At 44.3% G+C, this 14,640-nt stretch overlaps 2 protein-coding genes across 2 annotated transcripts in view; both read right to left on the bottom strand.

Moving 5' to 3' along the window:
* Positions 1 to 7,259: 7,259 nt before the first annotated feature.
* Positions 7,260 to 8,846, bottom strand: LOC307038324 (olfactory receptor 6N2-like). Its single transcript, XM_079679706.1, has one exon. It carries the CDS (start codon positions 8,305 to 8,307, stop codon positions 7,393 to 7,395), a length of 915 nt encoding a protein of 304 aa, XP_079535832.1. The 5' UTR covers positions 8,308 to 8,846; the 3' UTR covers positions 7,260 to 7,392.
* A 4,178-nt stretch (positions 8,847 to 13,024) lies between these two features.
* Positions 13,025 to 14,640, bottom strand: part of prss16 (serine protease 16) — an 11,645-nt gene continuing 10,029 nt past the window's right edge. Inside the window, exon 13 of the mRNA XM_079674637.1 lies at positions 13,025 to 14,640. This exon is cut by the window's right edge and continues 956 nt beyond it. The gene's annotated coding sequence lies outside the window, so the exon portion shown is untranslated.

Consider the following 14,640-nt stretch of genomic DNA (forward strand, 5'->3'; position numbering starts at 1 on the left):
CAAACATTATTTTTTACTTACAGTGAAAACTAACCTTGGATGATGGTAAGGTAGACTAAAAGCTTTAGTAATCCAAAGTACAACATATACTGTATCAAGTACTCTGTATCAAGATTGATGCAAAACAAGTGACATTTGACATTTTTAGAGAGGTTTAGCAAAAATAAATCCACCTCTGAGGTGATTTGGGTGGAAATGGGGGTTTTACCGTTTCTCTGGAACCCATTGGTCGATTTTGGTGATGGACATCTCTTTCTGACCGTTAGAGCCAATAGAATCGAAGGGGAATCTCCCCACTCACACACATGCTAAAACAAAAATGTGTGGGCTTCGCACACGCAGTTTTGCACCAGAGTGAAGCTGTCTCTAGGTCTGACTTCTAGAAACGGAAACATTTCTAGCTGGGTTGTCTTGTTTTACTTCCTGTCTCTGTTTCCCCTCCCTTTTGATTGTCCAACAGAGGTGGGAAGTAACTAAGTACATTTTTTCCACTACTATACTAAAGTAACATTTTGAGGTAGTTGTACTTTACTTGAGTGTTTTCATTTTAATTCTTAGGTATATTGTGTAGTTTGACTCAGTGTTGTAGTCAAGTCACCATTTCACGAGTCTAAGTTACTCTCGAGTCACTATTCTTCGAGTCCGAGTCAACTAGGGAGAGTCGTAGTCGAGTCCGAGTCCAAGTCCGAGTCACCCAAGGAGTTTCCGAGTCGAGTCCGAGTCATCATTAGCTGTGTTCGAGTCCGAGCCAAGTCAGAGTCAACTAGGGAGAGTCGTAGTCGAGTCCGAGTCCAAGTCCGAGTGACCCAAGGAGTTTCCGAGTCGAGTCCGAGTCATCATTAGCTGTGTTCGAGTCCGAGCCAAGTCAGAGTCACCCAAGGAGTTTCCGAGTCGAGTCCGAGACATCATTACCTGTGTTCGAGTCCGAGCCAAGTCAGAGTCACCCAAGGAGTTTCAGAGTCGAGTCCGAGTCATCATTACCTGTGTTCGAGTCCGAGCCAAGTCGGAGTCACCCAAGAAGAGTCCAAGTCAATTCAGAGTCACAAGTCTTCGTGTATTAATCTTTGTGGATATATGTGTTGAACAGAGTATTCCTACACTGGTTCTTCTGCTTTTACTTAAGTACAATATTTGAGTACTTCTTCCACCTCTGTTGTGCAATTCTTTACACGTGCTACACCTTGGGTTTTGCATGCCCTCCCCAGCTGTTGTCTTGGTGATTAGTCTTTTGTGTATACATGCCTGTTTTCCCCCGTGTTCTCTGTCAGTTCTTCGTCAGTGTTTCCATAGTTTGGTTCCTGGTTCCCTCTCTGTATTCTTGGATTTCCCTCGTCTCCTATGTCCTCCAAGTCTACCCAGTTTGTTACTCGTTGTTGATAACTACTTTTCTTTTTGTTGACCCAGCCTGCTCCTCCATTTTTTTGTATTTATTTGGAACAGCTTTTATGATTCACTTCCCCTGTGACACATATAGGATTCATAGAAAGAGACAGTGCATGGTGATATGTAAATGAGTTAATGTGAAAATGAAAAGTTCAGTTGTAATGCACGTTATTTCAAACTCATTTAGATAATGAGCAGCAGCTGTCTGCAGTGTCAGAATGAACAGCTGTTGGAGACACCGGCACCATGACGCTCTGCTGCTGCCATCTACTGCTGTAACCAGGTTACTGTTTGGATACCACTTCCTGTTGACAGGGTACTGCTGAACCAAAAAAACAAACACTTATTTTAACATAAAAGTTCATCTTCTTTTATAGAAGCACTGTCTTTCATCACCCATTATCCCTGGGGGAAATTCTCATACAGCTGTTTGTGTTTATTGCTCATCCTTGTTGACTTCAAAGTGGAACATTTAGGCACCTTGTGTGCAGTACTTCTACATGTTCTATAGCGTATATGCATGTATTTCACGAATAGAGGTCACTACAGTGGACAACTATTCAAAAGGTGTTTTCTTGTATATGTATATGGATTTTGATGGCATAGTTGTACATCAGCCACTACATAGGACCCTATTGCAGCGGTTTTCAAAGTGTGAGGCGCGCCTCCCCTGGGGGGCGCCAGAGAGCTTCAGGGGAGGCGCAGCGTGAGACACAAAGGAACGAGAAAAAGACGAGTAAAGTGACACTTGCCCACTTGTGGCTGTCTGTGGACAGTGAGTTCCCCCACCTCGCCAAAAACGCTGTAAAAGTGCTCATTCCCTTCACCTACCTGTGTGAGTGCAGGTTTTCCGCATTGACTTTGATCAAAAGCAAGTACCGGTAAAGGCTGCAGCCAGAGGATGATCTGCGTTTATTCCTGTGTGCATCAAAGACGCAGACTCATTGTTCCCACTAAAGTAGGGGTGAGTGTAATAAGGAGGCAAAGTTGACGTTCAGTGTGTTGCCGGGAGCATATAAGGATTTATCCACCATGTTGAAAATGTTAAAAAAATATATGTCTTGAGAACACGGCGTGCGGAAATATACGGGTCGTGCTGCAGCTAGATTTGCCTGTCCTCTGTAAGAAGGTGTCGGCGACTGACATGCAAGGAAGAACGGCTGTCCACAGGCTGTTCCAACTTTAACAACTGTATTAACTTCCAGGGTAGTGAATTGAACATGCAATTGTAATTGGGTGTGTGGTATATTTTCATGCACGGACACGCAAGTTCCACAACACACAAACTGAACAACACTCAATTTTCCGATCGCTACCATCCCAGCGATGGAACAGCCGTTTGAGTATTTGATCATTGATTGCGTTGGTCCTTTACCTCGTTCTAAAGCAGGTAGTAATTATTTGCTTACCGTGATGTGTCAAAGCACAAGGTATACAGCTGCGTACCCGCTGCGTTCCATCACCACAAAGTCAGTAGTTAAAACCCTGACCCATTTCATGTCAATTCTTGGAATCCCAAAAGTTATTCAGAACGATCAAGGTTCAAACTTCTCGTCACACCTTTTTGCGCAAGTGGTGAAGCAGTTGAAGGTCCAGCATAAACAGTCTTCCGCATATCACGCACAGACCCAAGGAGCGTTAGAGAGGTTCCATCAGACTCTGAGGTCTCTGTTACGGGGTTATTGTGTGGAGATGAATCAGGATTGGGAGGAAGGGCTGCCATGGCTTATGTTGGCTGCGAGAGAGGTTGTGCAGGAGAGTACGGGGTTTAGCCCTAATGAACTTGTTTTTGGACACAGAGTGCGTGGGCCGCTTGCGCTGCTGAACGATGCTGAACGATGCTGAACGATGCTGAACGATGCTGAACGATGCTGTCACGCCATCAGAAACCCCTAGTAATCTTGTTGACTATGTAAACGGGTTCCGGCATCGGTTGTATTCAGCTGGGGAGATGGCCAGAGAGAAGCTGTCGTCTGCCCAGGGAAAGATGAAGCGTCTGTATGACCGAAAAACCGAGCAGCGCTCCTTTAGTCCTGGAGATCAGGTCCTGGCTTTGTTGCCAATGGTTAATTCGTCGTTTCAGGCAACATTTTCTGGCCCTTCTACAGTGCTGCATCAGGTATCTGATCAAAATGTTCTCCTGTCCACACCTAAATGTAGAAAATCCACTGAGCTCTGCCATATACATCTGCTGAAGTCATACTATGCTAATGAGTCTAAACCTCTCTCAGCAGAAGTGGCAGTGGGGAGTCAGTTCTTCGGAAGGGGGGATGATGGGGTTACAGCTAAAGAAACAACTAAAGCAAGCTTCAGAAGACAATTGAAGAGGCATCTAGAAGCCCAAAGATTGTAAATTACACAAGCAGCAGACAGGTTATGGTAAACATACAGCAGCACACCGATTCATATAGGTTTTTTAAACACATGCAGGAATATGGCACTTTGGCTAACACAGACACACACACAGCCTTTCACAGTTATGATTAGGATTGTATTTGTTTAGTTTGTTTTTACTCTAAAAGAAGCGAAGGGAGACATTTGTAAAATTACTATTATTATTATTATTATTTTTATTTATTTTTTTTCTTTCCAAGGAAATGGGGAATCAGAAAATAAGCTGTATGTGATGGTTGATATGAAAGTCACTGTTTGAAGGAAAATTGACGCCGTACACGATTTGTATCATTGTCTTGTAATGTACTGTCGAATGTCATGTTTTATGTTATTTGTGGACCCCAGGAAGATTAGCTGTTGTTATGCACCAGCTAATGGGGATCCTAATAAACTCATAAACTCAAACTCACGATGAGAGCTTGTTGCGGGGGAAATTGAAGAACACACAACTTTGCGTAATCTGGAGTCACTGTTGGGCGATTTGTGGGCAGAAGGAAGGTCTGAGTTGACTACTTTGATTCATAGTAATCTGTGTCTATTCAGTGATACACCAAGCCAAACACACATGATAGTGCATGATATAGATGTAGAGGGTGCGCATCCCATCCCTCAGCGTTTCTACCGTGTGTCTGAGGGAAAACGTCAGGTAATGGACACAGAAGTCAAGTACATGCTCGAAAATGGCATCGCCGAACCTTCTTGTTCAAGCTGGGCATCACCCTGTCTGCTTGTGGAGAAGTCTGATAAAAGTCCTAGGGTTTTGCACAGATTATCGGAAGGTTAATGCTGTTACTAAACCCGATCCACTGCCTCGTATGGAAGATTGTATTGATCAGGTTGGTTCTAAGCAGTTTGGAAGCAAATTTGATCTTTGAAAAGGTTACTGGCAGGTTCCACTCTCCCCAAGGGCCAAGGAAATCTCTGCCTTTATTACACCCTCAGGGTTATACTCCTATAACGTGATGACTTTTGGTCTGCGTAATGCTCCCTCCACATTCCAGCGACTTAAGAACAGGGTGGTGTCGGGGTTGGAATGTTGTGCCGTGTACTTGGATGACGTTGTGATCTATTGCGATACGTAGGAGGAACATTTGGCCCGTATTAAGAAACTGTTCGACCGGTTGAGTGAGGCGTGCCTCGGCAAAGTTGTAGGGCAGGGGACTGTGTGTGCCGTCGAGGCCAAAATGAGTGCGATAACTGAATACCCAGTTCCCACCACCAAAAAAGAACTTCAGCGTTTCCTTGGTTTAGTTGGGTATGATCGCAGTTTTTGTAAAAACTTTTCAACTGTGGTAGCTCCCCCATTTGCTGAAAGGAAAGGCCCGGTATGTTTGGTCAGACATGTGAAAGCAGGCTTTTGGTAAGGTCAAGTCTGTATTGTCTGCACCTCCTGTGCTTGCCGCTCCTTGCATGGATCGACCTTTCCAACTGCATGTGGATGCAAGTGATGTCGGGACAGGAGCAGCACTGTTCCAAGTTGATGGCAGTGGGGTGGATCGCCCTGTGAGCTTCTATTCGAAGAAATGTAACTCATTCCAGTTGAACTACTCAGTGATCGAAAAAGGAAACGCTTGCGCTGATCTGGGCATTACAGCATTTTGAAGTGTATGTAGGCTCTAGTGTTCCTCTGATTGTGTACACAGACCATAACCCCATCACTTTCTTGCACTCAGTTTGTTGCCCAAATCGCAGCTTGATGCAGTGGATGCTTTATCTACAGGCCTATTGTCTGGACATCCGCCACATAAAAGGTTCGGATAACGTGGTGGCCGATGCTTTGTCTATACGATACGATATGATACGATATTACTTTATTTGTCAGATCAAGTCTGAAATTTGACTTGCGTCACAGCAGCTCCATGTCCAACATCAACAGACAAATATCCAGACACAAATACATGAAACACGAACAACAAACATTTAACGTAACAGCACAATCAGTGAGAGAAAAGCTGCTCAAGAGCCTTCAGCGTGCATTTGATCTGGGATTTAGCTCTGTGTTTACTGTGAGGATTGACTGATGCACAAAGGAGTGCTTCAGTCTGACCTTATTGAATAGAGCTCCGAGCTCTTAAAGTGCCTCGTTGGGAGCCGGAGTTGATGAGATGGGAAGGAAGAAAGTACAGGAACTACAAACGGTCGGTACAGATAAAAGTAATGTCAAATTAAAAAATTAAAAAAGGAAAATATGTGGAGGAAATGGGATGTTTACTGTTGGTGGGTCCTGTTGGGTAGTTTACGGTGTTCTTAATGGAACTCCTTCCTTTATGGGGGCGAGTGTGACGACCCCTCCACACCACTAGGCGTTCTGTGGTCTCTCTCTTCCCTTGTTTGCAGGTTCCAGTGCTGTCGGATGATCGTGGACTGACGAGCTGCACCCGGACAGCTGTTATAAGACGGCCCATCGCGTTTCGGGAGGCCTCTCATTTCCTCTCGTGTGAGCCTGACTAGTGCAGTCTGACTTTTCAATCCGGTTCTGTGTGGACTACCGAATAGTTATTGACAAACTTCTGGATCAACTACACAAGGTTCATTTTTATACAAAACTAGAGACAAGAGACAAGATGGAAGCTTAACTTATAGGCTAGAGAATAAACCCTATTGACTTAAATGATTCCCTAACTGTTGCTCATGCACCACCATCAGGTTGATTATCCACTGAAATCTCAAGAACAGACCAGGTTTTGATGGGATCACACCATGATACTGACGAAAAGTGGGGGGGATCAATATCTAATGACGGCCATTAAAACCACACAGTGTTGTGACGGGTAACCATTGAATGGACTGACGTGAAAATAGTTTCAAACATTCCTGTTAAACCTTTGATTGAAAGCATGAATGGACCTGACTTGAATGATAATTGGTCTGGTTTCCTCTTGCAACCCTTATTATTATTATTATTATTATTATTATTATTATTATTATTATTATTATACGTTTGTACTAATAGCTCACTCAATATACTGTTGCTCATAAAGACCAGTCCCTTCACCTTCTTTCAATTTGAAACATTGGACTCACACGTGATATCATATTGTCCTGCAGGAAATATAACATGCCAACATCAGTTTGACTACTATATTGCACTTATTTGTTTATTCAGTCCATTAATGAACAACGTGCATAACCTTTGGGAAAAACAGAAGCTTGAATGTCGGCCATCGGCAACACTTAAATCTCTTGTATTGATTAAAAATGCTGCCAATTTATTTATTTCCATCAGTGTGTAGTCTCTATTATGTCATTGCGCTTTTTGTCCTGGGCCTAAACTGGAATGATCTTATTGTAATTCATTTGTTGTTTTTTATTTTTGCTTGTAGAGCCGATTTCCCAAATTGGCCTCTGTAGTAAATGGTGTTTATCCCTATCAGTTTGAATAAACTCACCAAAGAAAAGTTACGATCACATGATTAAAAAAACATATGTTTTAATAAGTGAAGCATATTAAGTAGTCATAACATTGCTCCAAGTGAAGATAAAGTGTACATGATATATAGTAAAGAGGTTTTTGCAGGGTTAACACATCTTTACATGAAATACATTATTACAGAAGAAATGACTGCACATTAGCATCACTTACATCACAATCACTGCAACATCCCTGTTAATACGTCAGTTCAACTTTGCTCTACAGAACAACTTCTTCAGGTGCTTAAAGATTTCTTTCACTTTCAGTCCATATATAACTGGATTAAAGAGGGGGTAATACAAGAATGCCTGTAAAGTCATTATGGAATGTAAATCAGATCCAAGTTGAATTATTATAACATCATATGCACACAAGCAGGAGAAGCAGAATAAAACTACGAGGTGGGGTAAACAGGTCTGTGCAGCTTTTCTCCGGACATTTCTACCGCTTCGATAGGAGATGATCAGTATTCTGGTGTATGTGAAAAGTATGAAGAGCAAAGGTAAAAGGGCCATGCTGAACAGAGCATACACGTCATATAAGGCTAGTGCTTTTGAACTAATGCAAAATAGATTGTAAATTGAATTGTTACAAAAAATAGATTTTAAAGTAAAATGACAGAATTTTGTATTAATAACCAGAATGACTGAGACTGCAACCTGACACGCAGGCACAAGCCAAGCCAAGCTGAGAATAACACTCACTGTAGTTGTTCTCATTATAGTATGATATTGCAGAGGCTTACATATAGACACATATCTGTCATAGGCCATGGCTGACAACAGGAAGAAATCTGAAGCACTTAACGTGTAATATATGAAGAATTGAAGGAGACAGGCTGAATATGATATGACCGGTTTCTCAGACACAAAGTTACCTAACAGCTTTGGGTACATAGCAGTGTTGTAAACAATGGAGTTCAGCAGCAACGCTGCGATAAAAAAGTACATAGGCTCATGGAGGTTCTTATGCTTCCATATAAGGCACATAATAGTCAAATTAAAGCAGATTGTTAGAATATATACAGTAAACATAATGAAAAAATACAAATACCTGAATTTGCCCATTACAACATATCCACTAAGAGCAATGGATGTTACATTTAAATCATCATCCATGAAGAACACCAATCAAAACAGGCAGGTTTTATAACAAATTAGTAAACTAAGAAAAAAACTCTTACCATGCACATTGCATTAACATTGCACAACATCTTGTTTGATTCGTTAACAGATACCAGACCTTAAACTGCAGCTCATGTGTGTTCATGCAGAGATCAGAACTGTTTCCCTCAAACTAAGTATTTTATCACATTTCCTCACCCTCCATGGATCTCATTAACTCTTCAAAGCTCATCAAACTCTGGAGGCCTGAACCCAAAGGTGCCAAACTTTGTTTACATGGGTGTGAGTTCACTTCACTTCTTTGCATTGAGAACTTTTGCAGGGTTGGTGCGAGGCCCTAATCATTGACCTCATGTGCACTTACTAAATAACACACTATGTCAAGTTTTTCTTCGGGTTACACTTTACAATTTCATTAGAATAATATAATACTTAATTTATCCTCAGAAATACAAAGAGTAGGTTCCTGTTGGTTCCTTTCCCCCAAAGCCTTTGATTGACGTGCAGGGATGGAAATGGCCAACCTTGAGACCACAGAAATCGGGAGCATTTCAAAATGCAAAATGGGGGGGGGGGGGGGGGGTGCTAGTGGATCGCCGGAGCTGTTAGATTAACATTAACATGCTTATTGTAGCTCTAAGTGCACTGCCTTGCGGCCTGTAGCACCGTCCTTGATGGAGCATATGTGTGGGCGGAGTGAGCAGAGAGTAGAGTAGTTGTCGATTCTTGTTCTGTTTTCTGTGACAATCTGCCTCACCCTCTCAGACTTTCAGTTGCGCGCTACTAAAGAGACGTGTTACCATGGAAACCAAACAATGGTGTAGCTGTATTAAAGTCTGAGTGGAAACAGTCCTGAGTCAATCTGATTTTGTCAGAAATCGGGAGAAATGCGGGAGAAATATGACCCCGGGAGGAAACCGGGAGAGGGCAATGAAATCGGGAGTCTCCCGCGAAAATCGGGAGGGTTGACAAGCATGGCTGTCACTCCTCGGCTCTTGGTAGTTCAGGCATTTATCAAACCTGGCAACTCCAGGTTTCCTGGCAGCTGTCAATCAAAGTCCAGTGGCTCCGCCCCAAAGTGTCAGAAACTTTTCACGTGCGCAGACAGACTCCGCGAGCGAGTGAGGCTGACACTCCCGCGAGGAAGCAAGAGGGCTGTCTCTGCTTGCGGGGGTTTAATCTGCGTGCGAGGGTCATTTTATGCGCGTGTAAAAACACATTTCCCGCTCGTGAGTAGCTTGTTTTGCGCGCTAGAATATTGACCCAAATCTGACTCCATACGGAGGCGGTGCATTGAAGGTGCAAAAGTTTACTTTATTGAGCAGATAAGCATATGTTGTCCGGTTGCAGTCCGGGAAGAGAAGAGAAAGAGAAAAGAAGGAGGACACAGTATATACCCCGGAGGTACAGCAGGCATAAGTGTCCGTGCGGAACAATACCCCCAACCTGTAGTTCCATGATTGAATTATGTCATAAAAAGTGGTCACCACACAAGCCCCCCCAGAATTCAAACATGGCACAATCCTCGCGTCTGGGATGAAGCACCCCAGGGGCCGAGGATGGTGGGGCGGCAGGCGAGGGCCGGGCCATGGAACGGACCATCGTAAGGGGGCCGCAGGAGAGGGCAAGGGCATCCCCGGGAAAGTTAGGAGGCCGAGCATGAAGGCGATGACCGCGGCCGGGAAAGTCAGGGGGCCGAGCATGAGGGCGAGGACCGCGGCCGGGAAAGTCAGGAGGCCGGGCTCAAGGGCGAAGACCGCGACTCTCAGGGGGCCGGGCTCGAGGGAGAAAACCAGACAGCTCCAGAAGCCGAGCAGAGCCCGGTGTCGGCCGAACAGGAACCGGTGGGATAGGCCTCGGCAGGATCCCCAACAGAAGAGGACCAGGTGTTGGTAGGACCCCCGGCAGGACAGGTGATGGCGGGGCATCCAATGGCACGGGACATAGAGTTGGCAGGACCCCCGGTAGAAGAGTAGTCGGCGGGACCTCCAACGGAACAGGACAAGGGATTGGCAGGACCCCCGGCAGGAGAGCAGATGGCGGGACCCCCAACGGAACCTCCAATGGGACGGGACATAGAGTTGGCAGGACCCCCGGCAGAAGAGCAGTCGGCGGGACCCCCAACGGCACAGGACACAGGGCTGGCAGGACCCCCGGCAGTAGAGCAGTCGGCGGGACCCCCAACGGGACAGGACATAGGGTTGGCAGGACCCCCGGCCGGAGAGCAGTCGGCGGGACCCCCAACGGGACAGGACACAGGGCTGGCAGGACCCCCGGCAGGAGAGCAGTCGGCGGGACCCCCAACGGGACAGGACACGGGATTGGCAGGACCCCCGGCAGGAGAGTAGTCGGTGGGACCTCCAACGGGACAGGACACGGAGCCGGCAGGACCCCCAGCGGAACCTCCATCGGCACAGGACATAAGGTTGGCAGGACCCCGGGCAGAAGAGTAGTCGGCGGGACCCCCAACGGGACAGGACATAGGGTTGGCAGGACCCCCGGCAGGAAAGCAGTCGGCGGGACCCCCGATCTTATAAAGTTGTTGTTAATGTGTTTGCTAACAGGCCAAAGTTTCTCTCCTCAGAGGACTAAGGAGAAACCGAGCTGTTTACCACCTTGGACCAATTACTGAGATAATCACCTCAGCTGTGCAGCTCAGGTGAGTGTGTGTTGTGTTTGTGACAACAGAGCCCCCCCCCCCCCACCCCCCTGAGACCTACTGTGACCACTGGGTCATAATTAGGTCTATACACTGGCTGTAGTCCGGAGAGGGGTGGGGAGCTTCTGTGGACACGGCTGTGATCTGAACACATTGCATCATATTACTGAGAGGCAAACACACACACACACACACACACACACACACACACACACACACACACACACACACACACACACACACACACACACACACACACACACACACACACACACACACACACACACACACACACACACACACACACACACACACACACACACACACACACACACACACACACACACACACACACACACCTAGAGACACAACTAAAACTAGACTTTTTTGTATTTGCCAAACGTTTATGTGTAAGACAGAAAATATTTTGCTGATTAATGATTGTGGGGGGGGCCCTAAAGACCCTCATTACATCAGCTTCTGTGGACACTGCTGTCATCTGAAAACAATGCATCATCTTACTTAGGTGCAAACACACACACACACTCAGACACACACACACACACACACACACACACACACACACACACGCACACACACACACACACACACACACACACACAGACAGTTACATCACTTTAGGTCATTTCTGATAACGATGTCACCACATCTTGACCTCTTTGACCTTAGAGCGTAAAAGTTAAGGCTCTTTACTCATTTTGATGATGTGTCAACTAATTTGGTTGGTTTATCATCATTAACTCACACACATGTTATCGTGGGAAGGTCAACTTTAAGTTTTAGGAATGTTTGAGATGATGACACTTGGAAATGCTGTGCAGTGTTACAGACTAACTTAAATAAAAAAACTGCTCCCACGGTGATCATCTCTACCAAACAGAAAGTGGACCCTTGTAAAGCCCAGAGCTTTTCCTTTCTGACCAAGCTCTTATTTGAATTAAACCCCCATACAAGAGGCATATAGAAAACTTTGCCTCATGTTCTTCGTGTCTTTGGAACACCTTCTACATATTTTCTCTATGTCTACCAAAAGCTCAGGAACATTCAAGAAGATATTCTGCAGATTCATTGACAATTTTTAATCGAGGGGGCCCTAAATAACACACATTGCAAGGTTATTAACCAGTTAAGCCCCGAGCCTGTTTTTCAGGTCTCAGGCTCGAAAATGACATTCCCAGAATAAATGACTACATCTTCACTTCTAAAAGGGGTAAATGAATAATCTTTTTTCTCAAAGTAATGGCAAACCTGTGAGTTGGATGTAGAAAAGTTAATTGTTTAATGGTGTTATCTTTATTGCTACCCCCTTCCCCGTCAATTTATAATGTTGGTCCACAGCGCAAACGTATTAGTTTAAAATAAAATCTGCATGTAAAATTGTGGCATAGATACGTTATTTTCCCCTGTGCAATTCTCCAACCCAGTCTTTTATCTCACTTCACATCGTCATAAACAAATACCGGAAACAGACCGAAAACATTTAAAAAAAATAAAATAATACTTTATTCCGAGTGTGCTTGCTTTTCTCTTTGAAAGTCATCATATAACGGCATTGTAATACACGGTTCGGCTGCATTACATATTACATACCTGTCGTAGTTCTCTATTTATAGAGTCCTGATGAGAAGACTTCTAGACAAACATGAGGAACTGCCGCCAACACTGAAAACGTGACGTGGATCATAAATATATCAGCAATTAAACAACATCTTACATTTCTTTTCACACAATACGTCTCCTTGCAGGATCAACACTAATTCGGCTGACTTTTATATTTGATCCAATTGGTAGATAGGCTGTATTTACACCATAAAGGTGCACAGCTGATAGAAAGGGACACCTGGTGGTTAAAGCATGTTATTGAATTTCATTATTTTTATTATTAGATATGAATAGGATCCCTATAAAGTATATTCATTACTCGTTATTCTCTACTAATAGTTAATTAAAGACTGTATATAATGACTATTTTGCACATCTCTTTCAAGATTTCAAGATTTTCTAAGCTAAGGTTTATTGACATATTATATACACAAACGGTGTAGTTATGCAATGAATGAAAAACTTGGGTCGCAGGTTCCTCAACAGTGCATTACAAGACATCTATCAATCGGAGACAGGGTGGACCCGTTCAAATCCAGGTTTGGACAGTCTGCCGTGGTTCCATCCCATTTCAAGTGCTGTTCGACGCTGGGCGTAACCCTCGGAGCACACTCAAACATTCAATCACAGAGCTTGAGGACTATCACGGGGTTTGTCAAGCGAAGTGGAGAGAATATTTACTTCCGGGTGTAATATTCTTTAAAGCAAATGAGCTGCTCAGACCCTCGGTCCTGACGGACTCCAACTTGTGTTTATTAATCAAACAAATAAATAAACACAACGATAATCATGTGTTATTGTTAAACTAATACGTTTGCGCTGTGGACCAACACTACATTGATGGGGAAGGGGGTAGCAATAAAGATAACACCATTAAACAGTTACACAACATAACAGAAACAATATCGATAGCAGCGTCCCTAGCAACCACCTTGGTAACAATGAAAACGTTGTATGGACACAATTTCCTGAAGTAATCTTCGTAATAACTAGCAAACTAAAGATCATGTGCATCCACTGCACACATCATCTGAAATAACAACTCATATTTCTTGCATCAAATGACATCAAAACGCATTTTAATGGCCAAACTAACTTTAAAATAGGCATTTTCCACCGAGAATAAAACGAAGTTCGGCCATGTTATTTTTTTCTGCAGGGAGAAATTTGAAGATCACATGACATAGACGCCAGCCATTGGAATGAATGGTGAAAAAAAACGTAGGGACCTTACAATTTCAGAGGCGTTTTTGTAGAAATACTACGTCCCAAGTTGTGGACCAACGTAGTTATTACACGTTTTTTTGTGAGACTGGGTTGAGTTCTCAGCCTCAATCCAACAACAATCTCTCTCTCTTGCTCGCTCGGAGGCTCGCTCGCACTTTGGCTGTGAGCTGCGGGCGCCAGATAAGTCAACATCCCCCATTTTCATCCCTTACATCGCCCATCGTACAGGGCAAATGAAAAGTGTAGCAGGAGTGAAAAGGGTGTTACATTTACTTAATTATGAATGTTGTTACATCGTGTGTCCTGCAGCTCCGTCTCTTTGTCCTATATGGATCAGGCTGGGGTTAGACTCTGACGTCAGTGTTGAGCCGTTAGTGGCCGACTCCGCCTACTAAGGACTTCTCGGCAACTCAGCAGAATCCTATGGGTGACGTCACGGACCCTACGTCCATTTATATATACAGTCTATGGTTGGGACCAGAGCCCTAGAGATAGGGCTCTCGTTGGGACATGTTGCGCTGTCGGGTGCTGACCAGTCTCGAAGCATCATTTCTTGACTGGCAGCAAAAACAACCAATCACAGCAGTGCTTCTCTGGCTGGCTCTGTCCAATCACAAACAAGAAGTGTTCTCCCTAAAGGAATACCCTTTCCGTCCAATGTGAAATGCTGTGGTGTTTTGTGAAATTCTGTGGTGTCTTGCACTTCAGGGCCACCGTATAAACACGTTATATTTAGTATTTACTGTAATATATAACTTATCAATAATCGTGGGAGGCTTGTGGTGCAGTGGACTAGTGCGTTGGTGCTCGGATCAGGG

Source organism: Notothenia rossii (genome assembly GCF_949606895.1).
Source record: "Notothenia rossii genome assembly, chromosome: 4".
In the NCBI taxonomy this organism is placed as follows: domain Eukaryota; kingdom Metazoa; phylum Chordata; class Actinopteri; order Perciformes; family Nototheniidae; genus Notothenia; species Notothenia rossii.